A 21,952-nucleotide genomic window follows, 5' to 3' on the forward strand; every position below is an offset into this window, starting at 1 on the left:
TTACACTAAATATACCCCGGGGGGTTGTGGAATTGATTGACCTGACTCTGAGGTACACGTGTTTACACATATTAGTGCTAACTGTCAATCGCTTTATGTCTTAACATTTATATTTTTACACACACAGATTACACATACTAATGTTATGTTTAAACATTTAAATATCTACATACTAGTGCTTATTGTTTATTATTACTGTATTTCCATTTTGATATTTATATATTTATATACCTGTGCTGGTGCTTATTTCTACTTGTGATAATTCTCTATGATGGCATCAGAGCCACTTTAATGAACCACAATTTCCTCACGAGGATCAATGAAATATTTCTGATTCTGATTATGCATTTATGCGCCATTACTGTATGCAAATGTATAAATGTCACAAATTGTGTTTGTGGATCAGAGTGCGCTTACTTCGAACTGCAGCGGCGTGTTGCAGCGGCTGGCGGGCAGTGAGGGCATGGGTGAGTAGGCCAGGCCGTTGGGCAGCAGGGAGCCGCAGGGGGTGTGGAGCGGCGGGTGGAGGGAGTCTTCTGGGAGTGGCGGCGTGATGGGTGACAGCGGACGAAGCAGGTGGTCCGAGGGTGCTGGTGTCGTCTCTGGCATGTACTTGGAGCGACGCTTCTTAAACGGTGCGTTGATTTCTGTATAGAAAACATGAGATGTTGAAATAAAACATGTAAGGAACGAATACACTTCTAGTTTGAAGAAGGTATAAAACAGACGACACACAAGTGTAAAATATACAACACTTTAAATCTGGGCTGCACCCCTCATTTAATGACACCTTTAATAATAATAGCAGCCAATTGCTTAGTTCTGATCTATAGTTCCTGTTTTTGTCAGTTTTGGTGCCGTCAGCACACACAGCAGTAAATGAGTCACTGGATGGGGGTGGGGATGCACGTACCAGTGGACAGGGGGTTGGGGGTAGATCTGCTACTGGTGCTTTGCTGGGAGGAGGTGGACTCTGTGCCGTCCTCCACACTGGCCGAACAGCTTTCGTCCTCCACCTGCTTTATCCATCTCTGCATCAAAACATAAATTAAACAAATTCATATTTGTTTAAAAGACATTGAAAGAATCTTGGTTCAACTTATTTCAACATCTCAGAACATCTTGAGTTTTATAAAAGAAGAAACGAAGATGACAGAATTTAACATATTACAGAGAGTTACATCCAGTCACATTTGTGTTTTAAGGAGAACACACTGTGTGAGCAATTTACGGTTCATGGCAGCAAAAACAAGAGCTGTACATTCAGATTATTTTTAACCAACAAGCAAAGCAAACTGCACAACATTTCATGCAAATATGGAATTCTGTGGTAAAAAATTGAACTCCATTTCAGGAATTTTAAAACTTTCCGTTTTAGATTAATTGTTTAAAGGGGATCTACTTGCACTTTTTTAAAAAGCATACGATATTCTTTTGGTCCAAGACAGTTCAAAAATATTAGTAAACATGAACAACTCCAAATGCCAAAAAGCAGAGTGGTAAAAATCAAAGTTGTGATGTCACAGTGTGAAGTGTGGAGCGGCTCCAGAGCCAGTGAATGGTGGAAGATGTTCTAGATGAAACTGAGAGCAGCCAGGGCAATGTTCTGAATATATTGCTACAATTTCTATTTCAGAATTGAGAACACTACAACAGAATAAATCTCCTTTGGTTTGACAAAGAAAACAAACTCTCAACAAAATCAGGCTCACATTCTTTGTCTTTGGAGCAGCTACAGACTTTATACTTGATGGCATCACAAGTTTGAGACTTCCTTCTGTTGTTTCTTGCTTTTACAGAGAGTTCAGGTTCACAAATTTGCCTGACCTTTCCCAGGCCATGGAAAAAAAACAGTTTTACTTTTTATTTACTTTTTTCAGTTTTGTATTTGTTTGTTTTTGTATGTTGTTTCCTTAAGTTCACTCTACTGGGTCTCTTGAAAGGCGCTATATAAATCCAAGCTATTTTTATTATTACTATTATTATTATTACTATTTGTATTATTATTAGCAGTGGTAGTAGTAGTAGTATTTTGGAATTTTATTTTTGGCGGTGTTCCCCTTTCAGAACCTGCCTGAAATATCCTTTCACTAAGGATAACAACATTCATCCTACGTTTTATATTAATACACTCCATCTCTCTACACCTTGCTACAGCTCTCACCTTCTTGAAGCAGCCATAAGTGCCGTCCATTTGGAGCGGGCGGGGCCGGCGTCTCTCGGGGTTGAAGGGGGAGCCGAAGCGGACGTAGTGTCTGGGTGTGGTGCAGATAAGCGATGAGTGGGAGAGGCCTGGCAGCATGTTGAGGGTGGTGGCCAGCACCGTGGGGTCAGTGGTTATCCGCAGCGGGCGCTCAATGGGCACCTCCTGATGGACCTTTTCCCCTCCAGGGATTTTATCATTCAACCACTCTGTCACCAAGTACTGGGGACAAGGATTTATGATTAACTGTGTGTTTGCTTGGAAAATTCAAAAAAATCTGATAAAAAAAAAGCTCAACTGGATCATAGAACTGCCAACATCCTACAAATCATTCCTAGAGTCTAATTTCCTCTTACCTTTTTGGTCTTGGGGTAGCGCAGGTTGCCTCTATTGATGCAATTTAGACCCTGGCCTTCTCCATCAAGGAGATGACCCCCGAGGCCACTCTCTCCGTGCCCATGTTCAGCACCATATGGGCCCTGAGACCCCTCCTCGTCCAGGGAAACGCCCTGATCAGCTGATGACAGTGTGGCTGCCATCGCTGCCGCCGCAGCGGCTGCAGCAGCTTGCTGGGCGAGGGCTTGGCGCTGCCGCCGGGCACGCTGGGATGAACTTGACCGGTAGCGAGAGATCCGACTTTTGGGCCGAGGCTTGGTGGGTCGTGGAGGTTTAGGGGGCGCTATCGGGGCGGGCAGGTTGGATAATGAGGTCTTTTCTTCAACTGAAGGCGTTTCCTGAAAGAGAGGGTATGAATAGAATAAATTGAAGTAGATGCAACACACACACAAACACAACAAAGTAAAAAGTCTAACAGGTGTGGATGAAACAACCCAATTTCTCTCACTGACCATGACGTAGGTGGTACGGCGTGTGCTGACCCCCACTCCAGTGTTGTGGGGTGTGGGAGTGTTCCCAGCGGGGTTTCCTGCCCCGTCCTCACTTTCCACACCCTCCTCCTTCACCTCGGCTCCTCCCACTCTCCTGCGCCTCCTCTCCAGGTTGTTATATGTCTACATGGACAGGCAAAGACACAAGAGGGGAGTTACACAGAGAATTACCTCAAACGTTGTTTTCTTCTGAAACACAAATGTATTGTTGGAACAGGACTGTCACAGAGAACAAAAACACTTTTGAAAAGTATGCTTGGATAGTGTAACAGCTGTATGGAAAATAGTTAAAATGTCATACTCTTTTACTGGAAATGACAACCCCATTTTCATCCACCTCTCCTTCCTCTCCCTCTTCCACCTTCAGCTCATCCAGCAGTCTCTCCTGATGGCACAGACGGGAAGCACATGATGAAAACATTGTTCTCAACTAAAAACATAAGCAATGTTTGGCTAATTTAGGTAGAATGTGTCTAAAAACTGCAAACAGACTTTTTATAACACTTTTTGCTTATGTGGTAACATTAATATTTACTGGAGGCTTCATTCTATGTTTAACCTTACATTAAAAGATATTTATTGGGAGCAACACTTCCTCTTAAGATGGTCAAACACATGCACAGAAGCACTTGTGCGCACACACACACACACCTCTGTGTCACTGGTCCCCTGCAGTTCTTTGGCCTCTGGGTGCTGGTCAAGGGTCTGGTTGCTGTCACCGGTGAGGCCGCTCTCCAGCTCTCTCCTTCGGGCTTTTCTCCGTCGGGTCTCTGCACCGACCAGGGGGGAGGGAGGCGGCAGGGAGGGGGTACTGAGCAAATTCTCCCTTGGGCTCAGGTTGTGCTTCTGCACGGGGCAGTTCTGGTTGCCCTTATGGCACGCACAGTCCACCTTGTAATTACTGTTGGTTTATTGAGAGAGAGGGGCAGACGACACTGGAGAAATTGCCAGAGGATGGAACACAACACATTCTGTAACAGCAACAAGCCTCCACCTGAACATGCACTCATATTTATGGTATGTGAGGACTTGCACAATTATCATTTACAGCTCATTTATACTCCCTTTATGTATGAAAACAATGCATTTTTTTCAAATGTTGTAAGGATCATCATTCCATGCTCCCGCATACATCCACTAGATGGCACTAGAGAGCAGAGTCAAAAGTCTCTAACAGCAAACAAGGCCATTAAATACACTGCAACATGTGGACGGAGACTTCTACGCACTGTTGTCACTGATTCATTCATTTACTACTCATTTACTTACTATTAATGTATGAACTGGAGAGCTGTTAGTTTACATCTTACAGTGAATAAATCTTCACATTTAGCAGCGGCATGGTAACAATCTAACTTAGTGAGCGGTAGTGGTTGTAGTATTAACAGGTGAGGCATGTGTTATTGCGTCTGCAGAGCTCAGACTATCGCTATTTAGTCACATTAGCAACCATGGAGCACCAGTGCGACTTGCAAATCTTTGTAATATATACACTGGAGAGCTGTTAGTTTCCAGCTTGCAGTGAATGAATCTTTATGTTTAAAAGGCGCTGCAATGATAGTTTATCTGTCTGCTAACGCTAACATTTGACTGTTGACCCGGAGCTTCAAGTTCAGGGCAAAAACAGACACTTTCAACCCGTTATGAGCTGGGTCCTACAAAATTAAAGTACCATGGGGAGTGCTTTGATTTACTTAATTATAACAATACTTTATTGAACATCATCATAACATTAGTTTATTTAACTTTATTTTATGGCAATAGCAACTTTATTTAACTATACTGTAACTGTAGTTCATTTAATAATTTTGTATTTTAGTAGTTTCTAGTAGTTTAGAGGGAAATTTTCAAATATTGAGATATGTATCGTGTATCACAATATAATCTAAAATATTGCAATTTCATTTTACAGTAATATTGCCCAGCCCCAGTTCAAATGCAGGTGCAAGAGGGATATGGGTGGAGGAGCCATACTTACCAGCTATTGAACTCGTAGTCAAATCCAATGGTGACCTCAGCGTCCTTTGTGATTTGACTGACGGCGTAGATACACAAGTGGATCATGCCATCAGCGATCATATGCCGGACCTGGAGAAGAGAACACAGGCACAAGTTATTTTAGTTTAAATCGAAAAATACAACCATGAAAAGCAACATAACAAGCAGGCAGCGAGATTCTCCAAAGCTTGGGGGCTGACCTCAGCGTTGGGCGTACAGGACCTCCTGATGAAGCGGGCGTCATTTCCAAAGGTCCTTGCATCAACACACATCTCTACATCATTAAACTTTGAGTAGAACAGCACAAATGGGTAGGGTCTAGAAAAAACAGGATGACAATGGCATCATAAAGCCGCACACAGGTGATACAACAGGTGAGAATGCTGGAATTTGTGTATATGTCTTTGGTCCAAAACACTGACTGGATAAAGCTTGCTTCCATCTGGATGCAGATTTAGTAAGCGAAAATGCAGGACTAACAGACTGAAGAATTTATTTGTTCCTGCCGCCACTGCTTTTTTAAATGATTCAATGTGATTTTAAATGTATTGTTTTATTGTATGTACTGTATGCACTTATACACTTCTGCTGGCTGCACAAGAATTTGCCCTTTGGGGGACAATAATGATTTCTTGAACTTAAACTTAAACCAAACAACACAAATAACCAAGATCTCTTACTTTTTGAAGAAGTGCCCGTTGACTTCAAACTGTTGTTTGAGCATGACCTTTCCCCGGTATTCAATGATGAGCGTGTCAGCTTCCAGGTTCTTGGCTGCTCGAAGGATCTTCCTGTGTTTCTGCACCCGTGTGACCCGCCCCAACTGGAGCTGCAAACAGCAGATCACAAACCAGTTATTTGCAAATGCAGAACATTTGTCAAGGAGAAAATTACTCACTCTCTTTGGTCACACCACAAAGTTAAGCTGTTTATTTAGCCCTTAAGTACCATTTGGCTCATTTTACGTACTTTTCATTCTTCATTTTTGATCATTTTGGCTGTGTTCATGCATATGGCATAAATTTTGGCAAGATTGTAAATTTTTATTTAATCTTGGAATTTCCAGCTCAGCTTCTACAGTAGGCCTAAAATACACTGTGGAAACTAAATTGTTACATTCAATTGATGATGTCATTTTTGCCATATTTGGCATATGGAGAAAATACATGCTTTTTTTACTAGGTGCACTGTCACAATCAATGTTACGGCTCATCAATGACATATCTCAGGCTGTAATAATCACATAATAATAATAATAATCTACCTTGCATGTAGTTTCTTAAAAATAATTCTTTTTCAGTGGGTTTTTTTTTCATCTAGAAATAAAATGGCATAATGACAATAACCTGTTTTTTAAAAGGTTAAAATTCTGAGAATTAATCATTTATATATATTTATGATTAGGACTGATGTTAGTTTAAAAAAATTAACTCAATGAAAGTAAAAAATTACATGTATAATTTTTTTTTAAAGCTTGATATTAGTGATATGAGTGTGTGCAATATTAAAGCAGGCCCTGAGGGTTAATGTGTTTTTATGCACTTTATTATTACTGGATAGTTACACAGAATCTTTTGTAACGCTATTTTTTTTGCACATGCATGCATTGTGATACACAAGATAAATCAATACACTGGTCTGGTTGAGTTGGAGTTTGTTTGGTTCAGGAGTCGGACTGACCTGCATCTGTGAGCCCAGCACTGTGTTGTTACAGGCCAGCTCAGTGCGGTTGATGGTGTCCATGGCATCGACTGAGGTGTGGATCTGTGTGGTGGAAGGAGGCGTTGCAGTGCCGCTCTCGGCCTTTGAGACGGTGGTGCTGGCGGCGCGGTGGAGTTGGAGGAGAGTCTGGACGTCAGCGCTGTACTGATTGGCCAGAGCCTCCTCATACTGGTCCGTCCACTGGCGGATCCTGCTCTCCCATCCCTCTGCTGTGTTCTCGTCCAACACGCTCGCCTCCGTTGTTGAGTTCTAGGCAGAAGACGAGAGGGAGTGGGTTGCAACCGGAGGGTTTAATTCGCAGTGAAATAATAGCATTAGGCTGAGTGAGAACTGAATAACTTAACATAAAAGTGAGGTTAACTCCAATATTACCTTCATCCTCATAGACTTTCTAGAACCTTCTCTGAAAGCCTGAAAGAGGGAAAATTAACTCACATCAATGCATGGATCAACCTGCAACTGTTCAATCAATCCAAAATGAAATTGAGGTATTCTCATTGTATTTACATGCACATGAGGATTCCGGTTATGAACGGGCTTTTGAGTTATCCTATCTTTGTGTTTGAGAGCATGCAAATAGTCAAGCAACGTAACAGAAAGTGGTATCAAAATTAATATTTCCCGTCACTCACATCTCCAATTGCTGATTATTTTTGTAAAACATCACAGGTGCCTGTGCAAATACATTGCAGTAATCAGTAACCTAGATGCAGGTATTTATAGGAGGATATAATGAACATTTCTTTTTGTTCCATGTAAATATATCCCAAATATGATCAAAAACAGGATAAGCCTGATACCTGATACTCATGTCTGTGTAAACACACTCAATGTGGCTTGTAAGAAAAAATAACAGCTTAATATTTGGCGTTGATCTTAACGTTGATCATTTTCTTCTTTATCTGTCAGGATTTTAAGGTTTGTCAGGTTTATCTGTCATAATCTGTTGTCTCAAACAGTTGCATACTTTGACTTTCTTGCCCTTCGGCGTCCCGCGGGCCTTCTCTGTGCTCTTCTTTCTCTTTTTGGATTTGCTCCTTTTGACCCGATTGACAGTGAGTTTGATGCTGGTGGGTGTATGCTGGGTGGCGGTGTAAGAAATGGTGGAGGGTGACACCTCTTCGTCACCGCTCTCGGTGGCACTGCTCTCTCCAGCTGCAACCCCCACAAAACACCATCAGAAACAAAACACATGCATGGTCGTCACGGAGCACTTAAAAACTGAGGGAAGATGAATTCACCAAAAAAGACACAAAACAACGTACCTGAGACATTTTCTGTTTTTCTGTGTTGGCCTTTTGCTCCTTTCCTCCTGTCAAGTCTCCTGCAACAAAAAAGGCGGTAAAACACATCAACACGAGACATCAACGAGCCGCAATGCAGATACAAAACAAGTCAAGTCATTGTTACAAAGTTCATGACAATGTGAAATCAAAAAAACTCCTGCACAGACAAAATCTATTTAGCAGATTTTGAGGAAGGCTATAGAAACTGTTAGCCCAGCATTTTTGAGAGGGCTGTTTAATGTTGAGGAGCAATCACACTTAAAACTTGAGGTTTAGAAACACAGAGTAAGATATATATATATATTTTTTTTTTAAAGATTATTTTTTGGGGCTTTTATTGCCTTTAGTGGACAGGACAGTTTTAAGCGTGAAAGGGGGAGAGAGAGGGGATGACATGCAGCAAAGGGTCGAGGCCAGAATCGAGCCCGTGGCCACTGAAGCGAGGATACAACCTCTGTATATGGGGCGCCACTCTATTCACTGAGGCACCAAGCGCCCCTAGAGTACTATATTATATAGCCAACAAATGGACAGAGGGTCCTGACATGAATACATCCCGCAGCATTTTGAAGAATATCACTTGTGAGGTGTATTATGTGAAGGCACACTACCAGGTTTTGCATCAAATACAATAAATGAAACATCTTGATGCAACTATAGCGCCTCCAGGATTTCATGGGCTGTTTTTGTGATATTTGTGGTCTGAAATGCCTGATTTTGCGGCAGCTTTCCTAAAAAATTGCAATGCAAGTTTTCTTTCCATCATTAGAATTTGCAATTTTTTCATGTTACAATTATATAGGATGCAAGTCATGATATGATGCATCAGCCCAAATAGTGGTATAGTTCTATTTCAATTTAATATTTAAATATTTTAGCTGGTCCAAAGTTTTCTTTGTCTTATGTAAGTCAAAACCAGTCAGTATAGTTTACACCGTGTGACTGCTGATCCAGCAGCTGGAGCCTTTGCTTTTCCATCTCTCACCTGCAGTTGTCACATTTGATGAGCAGGCCGTCCGGCGTCAGGCTGCAGTGACACCAGCTGGCCACAGCCCCGTCCTCCTCTGAGGAGCTGTCGCTGTCGGCTGAGTTGTCCTCAGTAGTTTCGTGATAGCGGGAGCCGCGTACCATGCCGTTGAGATCCATGCGGGGAATGATGGTTTGGGAGAGCGGGGAGGCGGGTGGGGTGGGGGGAGGGGGTGCGCCATAGTTGTGATCCTGACAACACACAACGGAAGACTGTTGCATCTTCAAACAACGGGTGTTCAGGCAAAAGGGAAACGGAAAATGGAGACGAATGAAAATGAGGGCAAAAAAACAGGTACGTGAAACAGTACAGCTGTTAATAACGGAAGTAGTTTGTGGTTACAGAGGGCTAATAGTAGGATAGACATTCATGTCTTAAATCAAACTCAAAGCACTGACAACCCTTAGTTTAACTCTTACTGTTCTATTAGAACAGAACACAGAACTTGAAAAGATTAGAATAGAAAACAAGAAAAGATTGTGCAGCTCACACGGAGTTATTATTTTAGCTTTGAAAATGTTTATGCATGTAGCCTTCTCTGAGTAATAGAGAGTAATAGTAATTTCATTTAAAAAGACATGCTATGATAGAATTGATGATAAGAAAAGAGCAGTTTGAACTCACAGCATATGGTAGTCCCCGATACCCATGACTCTGTGCGCTCCCACAGCTGTGGTTATTGTAGTTTTTTTCATTCACGGCAGGGCTTGCTTCAACTGACTCAGGGCTGGAAAAGAACAAAAAAATTATTATTCTAAGAAATGACAACAATAAATATAAAACTAAAACTAAATGTATAAAACAGGAGGTATTTTGCACTATGCTTTGCCATGGGACAGCGATCAGTCACTAGATGGCACCACAAGCCTGAAGTTGCTCCCCAGCTTCCAAGTACAGCAATGTAGGAAATGGAATGTGGGACGCCATTATGTTATGCAACTCCTTTTGCCCTTTAGCTGAGGCCTGGCCAGACAGTGCAAAACCTTGCCCCTCCCCCTACCCCCCAGTCTCCCAATTCTGGGGCACTTAAATGTCAAAAGAATCAAAACTGACAAAATGTTACATTTACATCGCTGGATTTTGTATATCTAAGCAGAGACGGGGTATTTTCCTGTGTGACAAATCTTACTCAGACTGTCTTTGGACATTTCCTCAGACACTGCTCAGCACAGCCAGGGCTGATGTGAAGATATGATACAAGTCTGCCACCATACAGAGGGAAGGCTGGACCAATCAACAGTGGTCACATTAACAGATGAAAAATGAAGCCCCTGAGAGTGGGCTGTCCCTCCATAGCACAGAGTGTGCGCAAGATAACTGGAACCTTTGTAGCATTATAAACAGCCATTTGTTTCTTTATATTTAGCATAAGAAATAGCAGCACAGGCCTGTTACACACTGCACACGAGTGCGACTGTTCAATGTCAAGTAAGAGGTTGTGATAGTTTCCAATTAAGTTCCCACAGCCTTGTATATTTTCTGGTAAATAAGAATAAAATAACGGTGAGAACTAAAACTTCTGAATCTGAAATGCTTGATGGGGCAGATATAATGCCAGTAATGGTACTTGTTCATTGTCCAGCCCCATACAAGACAGTCAGTCAGTACGTTTACATGTAGTTTATTGGAGACACGGTTATAACTCTATTAGGCCGTTTAACTGGACTACTGTCCTTTCCCGAGCGTACGTGCAGCCGGGGAGAATCTATTTATTAACGGAAATATGTCCGACTCCACCACACAGGTGGAGATATGCCCCATTTCAGGTAGGTGCAATAAACCTGTATTATTTATACAGTCTCTGATACAAACCCAATCACAATGACAAATGTTTATTTACAATAACTTTGTGATAGAAAACTGCCACGTCATGAACATAAACCCAAACAGCTCTGAGTAAACTCTGTCTTCATTGATTAGTTTTAAGCCACCTAAAAATCAGCATCAGTATAGGTGTACACTATATTTAGAATATTTTCACAGCTTGACCTTGCTGTAAGACAGCTCTCACTGACGGGGATTTGAAGCTGTTATATCAAAAACAGCAGACTGCACAGAGAAAACAGTCATTTTACTCCATTGAACAGTGGAGCTGCTGCTCTACCACTGCCTCCATCAGCTGCTGTGGAAGCTAAAGAGGAGCAAATATTCAAGTATAGTCAACACTTAAACTGATGTGGATTATTTTTAGGGGGCTGAAGGATGTTTTGCTGCAGGCCCCGTAAACAGCAGAGCATCGTTTAGTGTCTGTGCCGGTGTTGTGGGACTGTACTTTATTGATCAGAGGAGGGGGGTGTGACTTTTTTTATCAAAAATGAATATAAAACACTACTTGTTCAAGTTATATGTCCTCACCTAAGCTAAAAATATAAACACAAGTCCCTCCTAAATGCTTACATTTTTTTAATGCCTTACCCTTTTTGCAGGACTCCTTCCCCCTTATAAGTGACTGACAGTCCCTATCCCAAACCACCAAGGGAGGCAGGCATGGCAACTAGGAGTTCAGGCAGAACACCAGTTACAGTCAAACTGAGGTGTTTACATGACAGAATAGCTCGACTTCCAGTCAGATTATTTGGGTGTTTTAGTCAGATTGAGAAAATGAATTAAGTTCCATTTCAGGTGGACTAACATGTTTACATGTATTTTTAAAGTCCAGTTTTAGGCGGACTAACACAATAATTTGACTTTTTCTAACATCATGTAAACGTACTGAGTGTTACATTGCTTCTGTTTAGACAGATTTGAGTTCATGTGCAACCACCCTGACTGAAGCATCACATACTGTATTTCCTTTCCTTTATTTCTGTCTGGTAAAGTTTAGTCTTTGGCGGACTGCACTTCCCATCTCTTCGGGTCTCTCCTGCAGATATTGTGGAGAAGACAGAAAACTGCTGACAGGATAGTGGAAGGAAGCATATTTATCACAACCCAAGGTGCTACAGCTGTAAAGAAATGTGTACAAAGGGGAGAGTCCAGTAACACTGCATGGACAGCAGGGCTCAACAATAAGGACTGCCTGGGGCAAGTAAAAAGCCATGTTGGGTGATTAATCTAGCGATTCATTTGCCTCCTAATTGGGAAAATGGCAAAAAAAAGCTTCAACACATTTTTATTTTCAAAGCGACGATGGAGATAGCTAAGAAGTGAGCTGCATAGCTTCCTTCTCTGTTAATAGTTATACATGCACAATACTGATCCGGCCATTGCAAGAAAATGTCGGTGGGTTTAGGCAAAGTTTATAAGCTTAAGTGCAAGCAATTATTTGAATTATTCTGGAAACAGGAGTTTAGTGGGGTGGTGTTAGAGGATGCGGGAATAGATCCAACTATGTATTACACAGCTAGTCGAACGTTTGAGAGAAAGGTGGATAAAATGTGGGTGTTTTACAAAGGCATCTCTTTGTGGTTATTTGATAAATGCTAATGAATAAAATGATTTGCATACGGGCATGTAAAATTTGATCTTAAGCAAGTAGATTTTCTGACCAACTTGCCCACTGAGCAAAGTAAAAAAGGCATTGAGGTTAAACCTTGAACATATTGTGTTGCTTTAGGTGAAAGAGTAGTTTTAATGATGGAATGATGGGTTGGAACCTATTATCACAACTGTTCTTCTTTTCTAAAGGACTCAACTATTTTTCATTGGCCAGGGATCCCTGTCACATCCTCAAAAATCCTGTGAGGTTACTGACACCAAACCTGTAATGCAGTGATACTCAGCTTGAGGCCATTAGCCAAATCTGCCCCCCAAAAGGGTGCTGAGTGGCCCTACAACCATTTTCTTACTCATAATGAAAATAAACTGATTCACAAAGGGATTTTTTGTTTTGTACTTGACATTAGTACGATGACAGGGTGCATAAAATGCATCAAAATAGAGCTTGTTTATCAAAGAAATTGCCAGTGGAGGACTTCCCGGTCTAAACCCCGAATATCATCAATACCAACAAACGGAGAGCAGCTACACTGCCTGCGTGAGCAGCACTGGTCAGGCACATCTCAGCTGCTTGTCAGCCGCAGCACATCTCAAGAAACTTTGGCTCGCCAACTTTTTTAGCATACTGCAAACACTTGTCAGCAGAAATAGACAGCTAAAAGTCTTTTGATAACTATGTTGAGTCTAAACCCCTTTTTATTAGTTTCAATGTCTATCTTTCACAGAGATGAGAAAATACAAATATAACAGTTTTACTCAAACTTTCCTGCTTCCATTTTAAAATAAAAGTCTTCTGACAGCGTCTCTGTCAACAGAAACCCATCAGTTGTTGACACAAGGCATTCTATTGTGAAACATTTGCAGGACTGTGTTGTTGACAATGCAGGAGCTTGCACAACTTCATAAATTAGTGGAATATATACTTATAAATGTGGAAATACAAAACTCACATCAGCAGACAGCCCTGCAGAAGCGTCACAATAACAGCGCGTCCAGCGTGAACACTCGAGTGTGCAACAAGCTGCAGTTCAGCGAGATTGCCGTCACGCACTGCTCACGCATGCAGTGTGTTCCAGGTGCCTCTTTAAAATTCACCTTTGTTTGCATCGTTGTGCAGTTTCATTCATTTTTATTTACATCCACATTAATGGCTGCATTACAGCAGCTATTAAGCCGCAGTAGATAGTCAGGTTAAACAGGAAGTTTGTTTACAACCTGTGACACTTGTTTTGATTGAGCAGTGTTGCCACATCCACAGATATCAGCAAGTAAGCAGGAGGGTTAAATGCTGGATCAGGAAGAACTGATGGTGAAAAAAAGACTGGTTGTAAATAAACTAAGATGAGGGTGCAGCGGTTTGAGTCCCACCCAGCTGGTACTTAGTACTTACTCTGATCCAGCAGCCATATCTGAGTAAGACGTTTCAGGTGTAGTGACTCCCAGCGCGATTACTATGCTCATGACGTCCAGCACAGCGACGCGTGGGAGGGGGGGAAGAGGGGAGGAGGGGAGGGGAGGGAGGGACAGGATGGGGGAGGAGGAGGAGAGGTGAGAAGAGGAATCACAGGGTCCCAACTACAGCAACGGACCACTCTAGAGGTGGGGCGCCGCTGAGCCGTAGCCCACGGCTCACGGTCATGGGGGACCTGAGGAGGGAGAGAGAGAGAGAGAGAGAGAGAGAGAGAGAGAGAGAGAGAGAGAGAGAGCAACAGACAGACAGGCGTTAGTTATCCACTCACACACAGCCTGCAGACTGCCTGTTACATGACTCAGCAGGTCATGTGATATGATGTAAAAAACCTGCACTTTACGGGCACTGTGTCTTTAACAGTGTGATTGATGCATTTTGGATTGATGTCACATTTATTTAGGCTACATCTGACATAATAAATTCAATAATTGGCTGAACCAATTCTGAAGACATAAAAGTGACCCTTTAAAATAAAATAAGAGCAAAACAAAAGCAACCATTAAAGCATGACATAGCATGAGCAACTGAGAACCAGTTTTTAGGGTCAGGAGCGCTCTGAAAGTTGTTCTATCTCCCTGTTAGTTTGTTTCATGGAGGAATGCTTTGTGATGAATCAGCAACCTTGTAGCATGCAAAAATGTAATAATTTCCAGAAAATGTGTGTTGGAAAAAAACCCACCATCACTAGTAACGTGGAAAAAAGAGTTGATGACATGCTTTGGGCTAGAGAGGTGGACATTAAGTCTGGGGCAACGCGTCGACGTAATTGGTTACGTTAATACGTGGATTCATGTAAAGTGCTTCGACACGTTGCACCGTTTCACACATCACGCGTAATGAGTTTCAAGTCTCTCTCTGTCACAGAGATGAGGAAATACAAAGATTACATTGTTTTCCATTTGTGTTGAAAAGACACAATTTCCTCAAAATCCAAGATAGCTGCTCTGTGCATCCACAGCAGTGAAAGCAACAGTAATATGCTATTTATTAGCACTTTTGTCTTATTTGTGTCTCACTTAAACAGTCGTATACACAGTCCTGTTCAATTTCTGTCTGTGGACATGTTGCTACAGTGTTTGCGCAAAATACACCTCAATGCATTAACAACTGGTATCTCTAGAAATGACTGACCTGGCGTAAACTGGAAATGCTAACAACATCTTGGTTTTCTGACTGTACTGGAATGCAATCAACACGGGTGTGACGTCATTCCCAGCTTTGACCTCCGGGGTAAACTGAAGGCGGTATCATATACATACAGTGAATAGACAGCCAGAATAGGCACTAGCCTTTAAGTGTAAATTGAAAAAAAATGACATATTAATTAAATGCATCAAATAATAGAACTGCATTTCATTCAATGTTTTAAAGACCGCTTTGTATCTGCAGTATGGGAGGAACCAAATCATAACATCTGGCAGAGATTTTAATTTGTCATAGCAGGAAAAGCACAGATTAGCTACTAATAGTGTACCAGTGAACCATTCAAATGAGCCAGCATGCACAATACCAGGGAGCTGGAACTGAAACTACATGGAATGCTGTTGTTAGTCATGTCATTAATTTCTCCTGTGCCCTTCCTGCTCTGAAATGTCTAAGTGTTTGCCTTGAAAGGCTGTTGTCTATAAGGATGCACCAATAGTGAAATTCTGTCCTGACACCGATGTTTCAAATAACAATTTGGCTGATGGCTGACACTGCGTTAAATTTTATATTGGTCATGTATTTATTCACCTTTTTATGCCTGTGAAAAAGAGAACTCGAAATTGTAAAGAAACTGTTCTAAAGTCATTCAGCCCTTCATTAGACTATCTTTGAATGAGCACAAAATTTAATTATACAAATGTATAAAAATCTTTTTAAGTAAATAAAAAACAGCTTCAAAGGCCCTTTTACTAGATATGATTCCCTCTCTTGCTGTGAAAACATCAACAAATTTCTCCTTCAAATAGCTGTATTTATTCAACTTTCTAACCAAAACTAACTTTTTCATGAATTACACTTAAACACATCATGAGACAGATATAATTACCGGAGCCCACCTTTAACTAGCTGTCCTTCTGTCAGTTTCCAACCCTGATTGTAAACAACAAATGTTTTTGGCAATATTCCATGTTCCATATTGTGGCTAGTGGATTCCAAAATCTACCATCCACTCAATAGATTACCATTGGGTTGATGATTTTCTGGCTGCAGCTGAACAATTAAAGTCTACAGTTCAAAAGTACTGGTAGCAACCGTTAATCTAATGTTTAAACATTCATGCTAACATAAAAGTATCTTCTTTTATCAAGTACACTGCACTACTAGTCTAACTAATTTAACTTCTTAAAAATGTGATGCCAATTAACTATTTACCGTTGTAAATACTCCTGTTGTTGGCTGTTGTGATGTTTGTGATGTTTGCCACATTCAGGACATTTATTTACTTACTACGAACAAAAGACAGTTGCTAGAAGCGGCAACTAGACTGCACAGGCATTAGTTTTGTTTGTGGAATTTCAATCTGATTTGTAAAGACATTTTTAAATACTAAAAAGTGGAGTTAATATTTATCTGACTGCTTGTACTTACTGACAAAAAAAAGTAGCCACGTGCATTAATACAGAAAATTGAGGATGCAATCCATCATGGAATTGAATCAAATCATTTGACATGATAATCATAATCAAAACGAATCGTGAGACCAGTGAAGATGCATAGCCCTACTAATCGCCTGTCCTCTAACATCTAAAAAATATATATCTGCCTGTTACACTGGAAACCCAAAAAAAAACTGAAAATGAATTTGGAACAGAGTAGCAGCAAGCTATTTCAACAGGAGGCCTCCTTGAGGACAGGTGCATATGAAAAATGAAGAACAGCTTACTAAAAGGTTGATATTTATCATCCATTTCACCGACTATTATTCAAGTAATTCCACAAACTGCATTTTAAAAAGCTCTAACCCTAAATGACCTGTTAGATCGTCACTTGTCAGACACAATTGGGTGACTGATGAGGAAATGACTAACAGAAAATGAGGGCCCGTTCAGAGATGGAAGCACTCTGTTCCATGTCAGCAGAGCTCTTTTACTAGAGGTCACAACAGCTGTCTCAGTTGAACAGTGACACAGTGAAACCATCCTTACATTCCTAATGAAGAACCAAATTTTGCTGACTCATGGTGACAATGAAGTCTTTTATGTGAGGAGCAGCAGAGAGCTTTCATACCCCGGCTTCTTAACTGATAACTGGATATGGACATGGTGTGACAGCATGTCTCTCATCCACACAGAGGCTTCCAGCAGGAAGAGGAGGTTATTCAAAGAGCAGAAAAACAACCAGGGGCTTTACAGCTCTGCTCACACTCAGCCTCCCATTAGCATGCACTAATGAAGGGAACCAGCAGGAGGCGCCTTCCTCCCAGACGCCTGGAGGGGTGAGTCATCCAACATGAGGCCCAGCCCTCTTGTCATGTGACCACACTCTGCTGAAACACTGACCCACACTCCTCTGCTCTCATCGCTCTCTCTTCCTCCCAATCCTCCCCGCCTCGCTCGCTCGCCTAGCCAGACGCAGAGCCAAAGACAGCAGCAGCCACGGCTGCAGGAAGAGGAGCAGGCCCTCCTGTGCTCCGTTCACGCGCTGAGGAGAGGATTTGGCTTATAGCAAGGTCACTCTCTGGGCAAACACATGCAAATACATTACCTCACGTACACCAAAGTGATCGGATTCACCGCTACACGTTTCCAAAAAGGCAAAGCGTCTCACACAACAAAAAAACAAAAACAACCCTAACATTCAAGTACAGGCTGGTTTACTAGAGCCACAGCGACAGGATGCATGACATTTCTGTCGCGGTCCCCTGGCGACAGCGACTGCTGCCCTCGCTCTCCAGCACCAGGGCAACCACAGCAAGGCAGGGGACTTTCAGTAATGTCAAGGTCAGTTCAACCGTGCTCACTGACAAACAGAGAATGTCACCCCCGTCCAGCTGGATACACACACTGGTAGGTAGCAACAAGAAATGTCAGCTGGCGTTTGGTTACAGAAGCAGAACATTTTGCTACAACTCAGTGAGAACAGAGACACATAGGTGAGGGCATTCAGAGTCAGATACTTGACGGCACATTTAGGTTACAGGATAGAATTAACATTGTGGTTACTCAAGGCCTGCTCCTCTCTCAGCATGACTCATTAACCCCTTTTAAACCTGGAGTGACGCCACTGCTCTACTGCTGCTTTCAGGTGCCTTCCAAAAGTATTTAAATCTTTGAACCTGAGCAAATTGGTGTGATTTTTTCCCAAAATTTTGTAACACTAACTTGGTTTGAAATTTTCCACAAACTGCAAGAAATAATTAGATTTAGAAACAACTTTATAAAAGGTAGTGAAAAATGTCTAAGGAAAGAAGAAAAAAAGCTAGGGAAAACTACATTTGAAAGCATCAGTTACATATATGAAATTAGGTTTATATGTTTTTAAGCACGTTCCCCGAGTCATTTCCTTGTTTTTTTTCCTCCATTTCTTTTCTTTCTTTTTAATATCATTTTTCCCCCACCAATTTTCGGGTTATTTTCTTGTACTTTTTACTAATGTCTTGCTATTTTTTGTGTCATTTCTTATTTTCTTGCCCTTCTTTCCACATTTTTGAAAGAAATCAAGTTAATTTGCTGAGGTTTCAAAGGGTTAAATCCATTGAGAAGAGAATGGCATGAAATGGGGCATGGAAGGGTAACACGAGTTTGTAATATACTTAGACATGATGGCATGAAGTGGATCCCATGGTGCCCCATCCACAGCCTTTTTCTTGAATCCCTCTGATCGCTGCTTCACAGAAATAGCCACCTCACTCCTACCTAACTCACAAAGGGAGTCACTATTTGGGCCTCTTCCAAAAGAACCAGACGGTGAACTAGGGAGGTAAATTCCATACGAAGAAGGAAAGCCTTTCTTTACCTCGCTCCCTCCTCCTCCCTCACTACCTCCCTCCCTCCCTTCCTTGTTCGTTCCTCTGGCTATGAATACTGGGCTCAAATTACCAGCAGGCTCAACAAAGTCTTTTCACTTCCACTAGAACAGAGGCCATTTTGGAGACAAGTCCAAGGGGGAGGGACATACACACAAAATGAACAGCAAAGGAGACCCTCTCTCTTTCTCTCTTATCATCTTTCACATAACTCTCTCCCTTCCCTGCTTTATCTTTTGAAACACACTGGCGTTCCGACATTGTTGAGCACTGGCAGACGTGCATACCGATCTGAAATAAGCTATTTGATTATCCGTTAATAACAAAATGTATCTGTGGGTTAATATAGTGAGTGCAATTCACATAAAAAGGGACAAACAAATCCAACCACAGGAGCACATGTACAGCAATTTAAAGGCACAGACATAGAAAATGCCACACCTTGTATGAACAGACCCCAGCACGGCAAGCTTTGTAAGCATTAAATAACATGCCAAACAACCAAAAATAGACACATCACACACACACACACACACACACACACACACACACACACACACAGAGTTAATAGTGAATCATAATGATTCAGTTAACAATGACTCAGAGTAGGTGTAATTAGGTCAACATGGCAGGTTTCCATTACAGATTTTCACAAAAACTTAAGCAATATTTTCAGAATGTTGATAAAACACAATTGCGAGATGACTGTTTCCACTGAGTGATGTTCTGGGACTTCTCCTCTGGTGATAACATTCCAAGAAGCATGGTGATGGATGTTCAAAACATTAGCAGCTTTATTTCTATTGCAGCCACTGTACTAGCCGTCATTATTTCAAATCCAAGGCCACGTAGGGGTGTGAAATATGGAAAGGCAAGCTCCTTATACGTGGGAGCGGCCATGTATGAGGGATATCTGGGAGCTGATAGTCCGCAATTTCACAGAGGAATTGTGGATTCAGATCTTTTAGATGATCTGCTCAACTTTTGTAGAGTTATGTGATGCAACAACATCTCTTGTAGCCCCTGCTGCATCGTGAGGGAGCCAGTTCCTGCTCACAAGCACATAGTCATAGCATCATGTGACCTTCAAAAACCAAGTGTTTCCTTTGCAGTTTTAAGAAATATGGCTTTTTTGAATCGCTTGAAATACCACCTCATGCGGGTGTAAACACTTTTTAGTGATAAAAGGGATTTGTTTCAAAATTGACGTGTTTGCATAATGCATATTTTAATATTTGCAATTTCAATATGCGCAATTTGAGGTTTAATGGAAACCAGCTTGTTGTTTTCCATGGTAATGACAATGGAAATCCTGGTATTTGCTCTGGTGATCTTCACCACTGATTTGGCAAGAGAGAAAGAAAGAAAGAATTATTTTTACAAATTACACACACAGGCCCAAACTACAGACGAGAAGTGATAAATAATGGGAGTAAGAGGAAAACTAGCTTTAAAAGTGACATTTTCTCATCATTTTAATACTATGCCATGGATCTAATTTTTGACGAGAGGAGTGCTTCGTGTTGATTTGGACAAGCAACTGATAAATAATTGGAGGGTACTTGCTATCCCTTTACTTCCGGCCCCCTTACATGGCCAAAACCCAGCTCCATTGTCTGCCTTTATTTTGATCTCAACTACACACCTATACAGTTTCGTAACTGCATTTCACACGGTTGTGATCACTGACAAGTCTGTCAACAGACAAACAGACATGCAAACACCTATGAAGACATATAAACACACTCAAAAATGCTTCTGTGGTAGTCCCTGCTACAGTTGGTGTCACCTGGAACACATTTCACCATGACCCCACACACACACACACACACACACACACACACACACACACACACACACACACATACACACACGCACACACACACACACACACACACACACACACACACACACACACACACGAGGTGGCTACATTGTCATGGCTGGTTAAAATAACTGCCGCCTGCAAACTGTATTTCAGATTAGAGATGGGAGGGTGTGAATCACAAGTTTCTTCATGATTTTATTATCCATTGAAACGATTCAACTTGCACAAACATTCATAGAACGTTATAAGTTGAAGCCCATGGCACTTGCTTTAATTGTCCATCACGTTCCCAGTTGTCAGCAACTCAAGTAACATTCACCTCACCTGTCCTCTTCCTTCCTTTGCAACACTGTGGGTTGCAGCTCCATGTTCTGCGACGGCCGAAGCCCCACACTTAAAAACAAATGCAAGTGAAACTAGCGCAACTCAAAATGACAGCTGAACAGTGGAGACTATTCCTCATCACTGATTTTCAAATGACTGCACATGTGGCATTATTTTTGGCCTACAAAATATATATACGTTTTTGGCCTGGCAGGATTTCCTGTTGGCCTAGCTGCCCACCAGGCCTGTAGAATTACAGGGGTAACACTGGAATCACATTGGGTGTGTTTACATGGACATAAGTATCCCAGTTATTAGGGGTTATCCTGGCTTTGATCATAATCAGGATATAATCTTTACATGGAACACAGAGAAATCTGGTAATTCATACCCCAGCACACATGAAAAATACTAGCATCCCCGTTACTGATTACTGCAGGAACCTGTAATTTTAACAAAAACAAACTGGCAATATGAGAGTGTGACAGGAAATATTAAACACTTCACTGTACAGTTACTGCCACTTGACAAAGTTCCTGCTAAATTCTTTTCTGCTGGATCAGAGTTTATGCTAGACTTTTTTGACAGCTAATATGGCCAGCAATATTCCAGACTTCTGGCCATATAGAACAACTACTGACCATATGATTTGAATGGCCCTTTAATGGTCTTTTAAATGGCAATAAAACACTTCAAATTAAAAAACTTGAAAATAAGCTAAATGAAAAAGTGGTCTGTTGAACAGAGTGACTGATCACAGGTTTTGTGGCAGGGGCAAAGGAGAAAAAGGACTCAGTGCACAAAGCACATAATCATT

General features: G+C 41.5%; 1 protein-coding gene across 8 annotated transcripts in view; it reads right to left on the bottom strand.

Annotated features, from left to right (window-relative positions):
* setd5 (SET domain containing 5) overlaps positions 1 to 21,952 on the bottom strand; it is a 47,856-nt gene that overhangs the window by 11,668 nt on the left and 14,236 nt on the right. For 2 of the 8 annotated variants that reach the window (XM_088082859.1, XM_042498398.2), the window contains exons 2-18: positions 13,952 to 14,207; positions 9,748 to 9,850; positions 9,082 to 9,314; positions 8,076 to 8,134; positions 7,778 to 7,965; positions 7,183 to 7,221; positions 6,769 to 7,059; positions 5,769 to 5,917; positions 5,289 to 5,406; positions 5,069 to 5,178; positions 3,742 to 3,991; positions 3,392 to 3,475; positions 3,052 to 3,213; positions 2,560 to 2,937; positions 2,165 to 2,425; positions 914 to 1,031; positions 418 to 647 (exon numbers count right to left, since the gene is read on the bottom strand). In XM_088082859.1, the coding sequence (XP_087938985.1) occupies positions 418 to 647; positions 914 to 1,031; positions 2,165 to 2,425; positions 2,560 to 2,937; positions 3,052 to 3,213; positions 3,392 to 3,475; positions 3,742 to 3,991; positions 5,069 to 5,178; positions 5,289 to 5,406; positions 5,769 to 5,917; positions 6,769 to 7,059; positions 7,183 to 7,221; positions 7,778 to 7,965; positions 8,076 to 8,134; positions 9,082 to 9,314; positions 9,748 to 9,850; positions 13,952 to 14,022 (2,844 nt within the window). In that variant the 5' untranslated portion in view covers positions 14,023 to 14,207. Of the gene's footprint in view, positions 1 to 417; positions 648 to 913; positions 1,032 to 2,164; positions 2,426 to 2,559; positions 2,938 to 3,051; positions 3,214 to 3,391; positions 3,476 to 3,741; positions 3,992 to 5,068; positions 5,179 to 5,288; positions 5,407 to 5,768; positions 5,918 to 6,768; positions 7,060 to 7,182; positions 7,222 to 7,777; positions 7,966 to 8,075; positions 8,135 to 9,081; positions 9,345 to 9,747; positions 9,851 to 11,538; positions 11,876 to 11,908; positions 11,987 to 13,951; positions 14,208 to 21,952 lie in introns of those variants that run through there. The other 6 variants (XM_088082854.1, XM_042498384.2, XM_088082889.1 and 3 more) reach the window with 5 other exon arrangements.

The sequence above is a fragment of the Plectropomus leopardus genome, chromosome 2 (genome assembly GCF_026936395.1).
Source record: "Plectropomus leopardus strain MGB_pleo_1.0 chromosome 2, ASM2693639v1, whole genome shotgun sequence".
Classification (NCBI taxonomy): Eukaryota; Metazoa; Chordata; class Actinopteri; order Perciformes; family Serranidae; genus Plectropomus; species Plectropomus leopardus.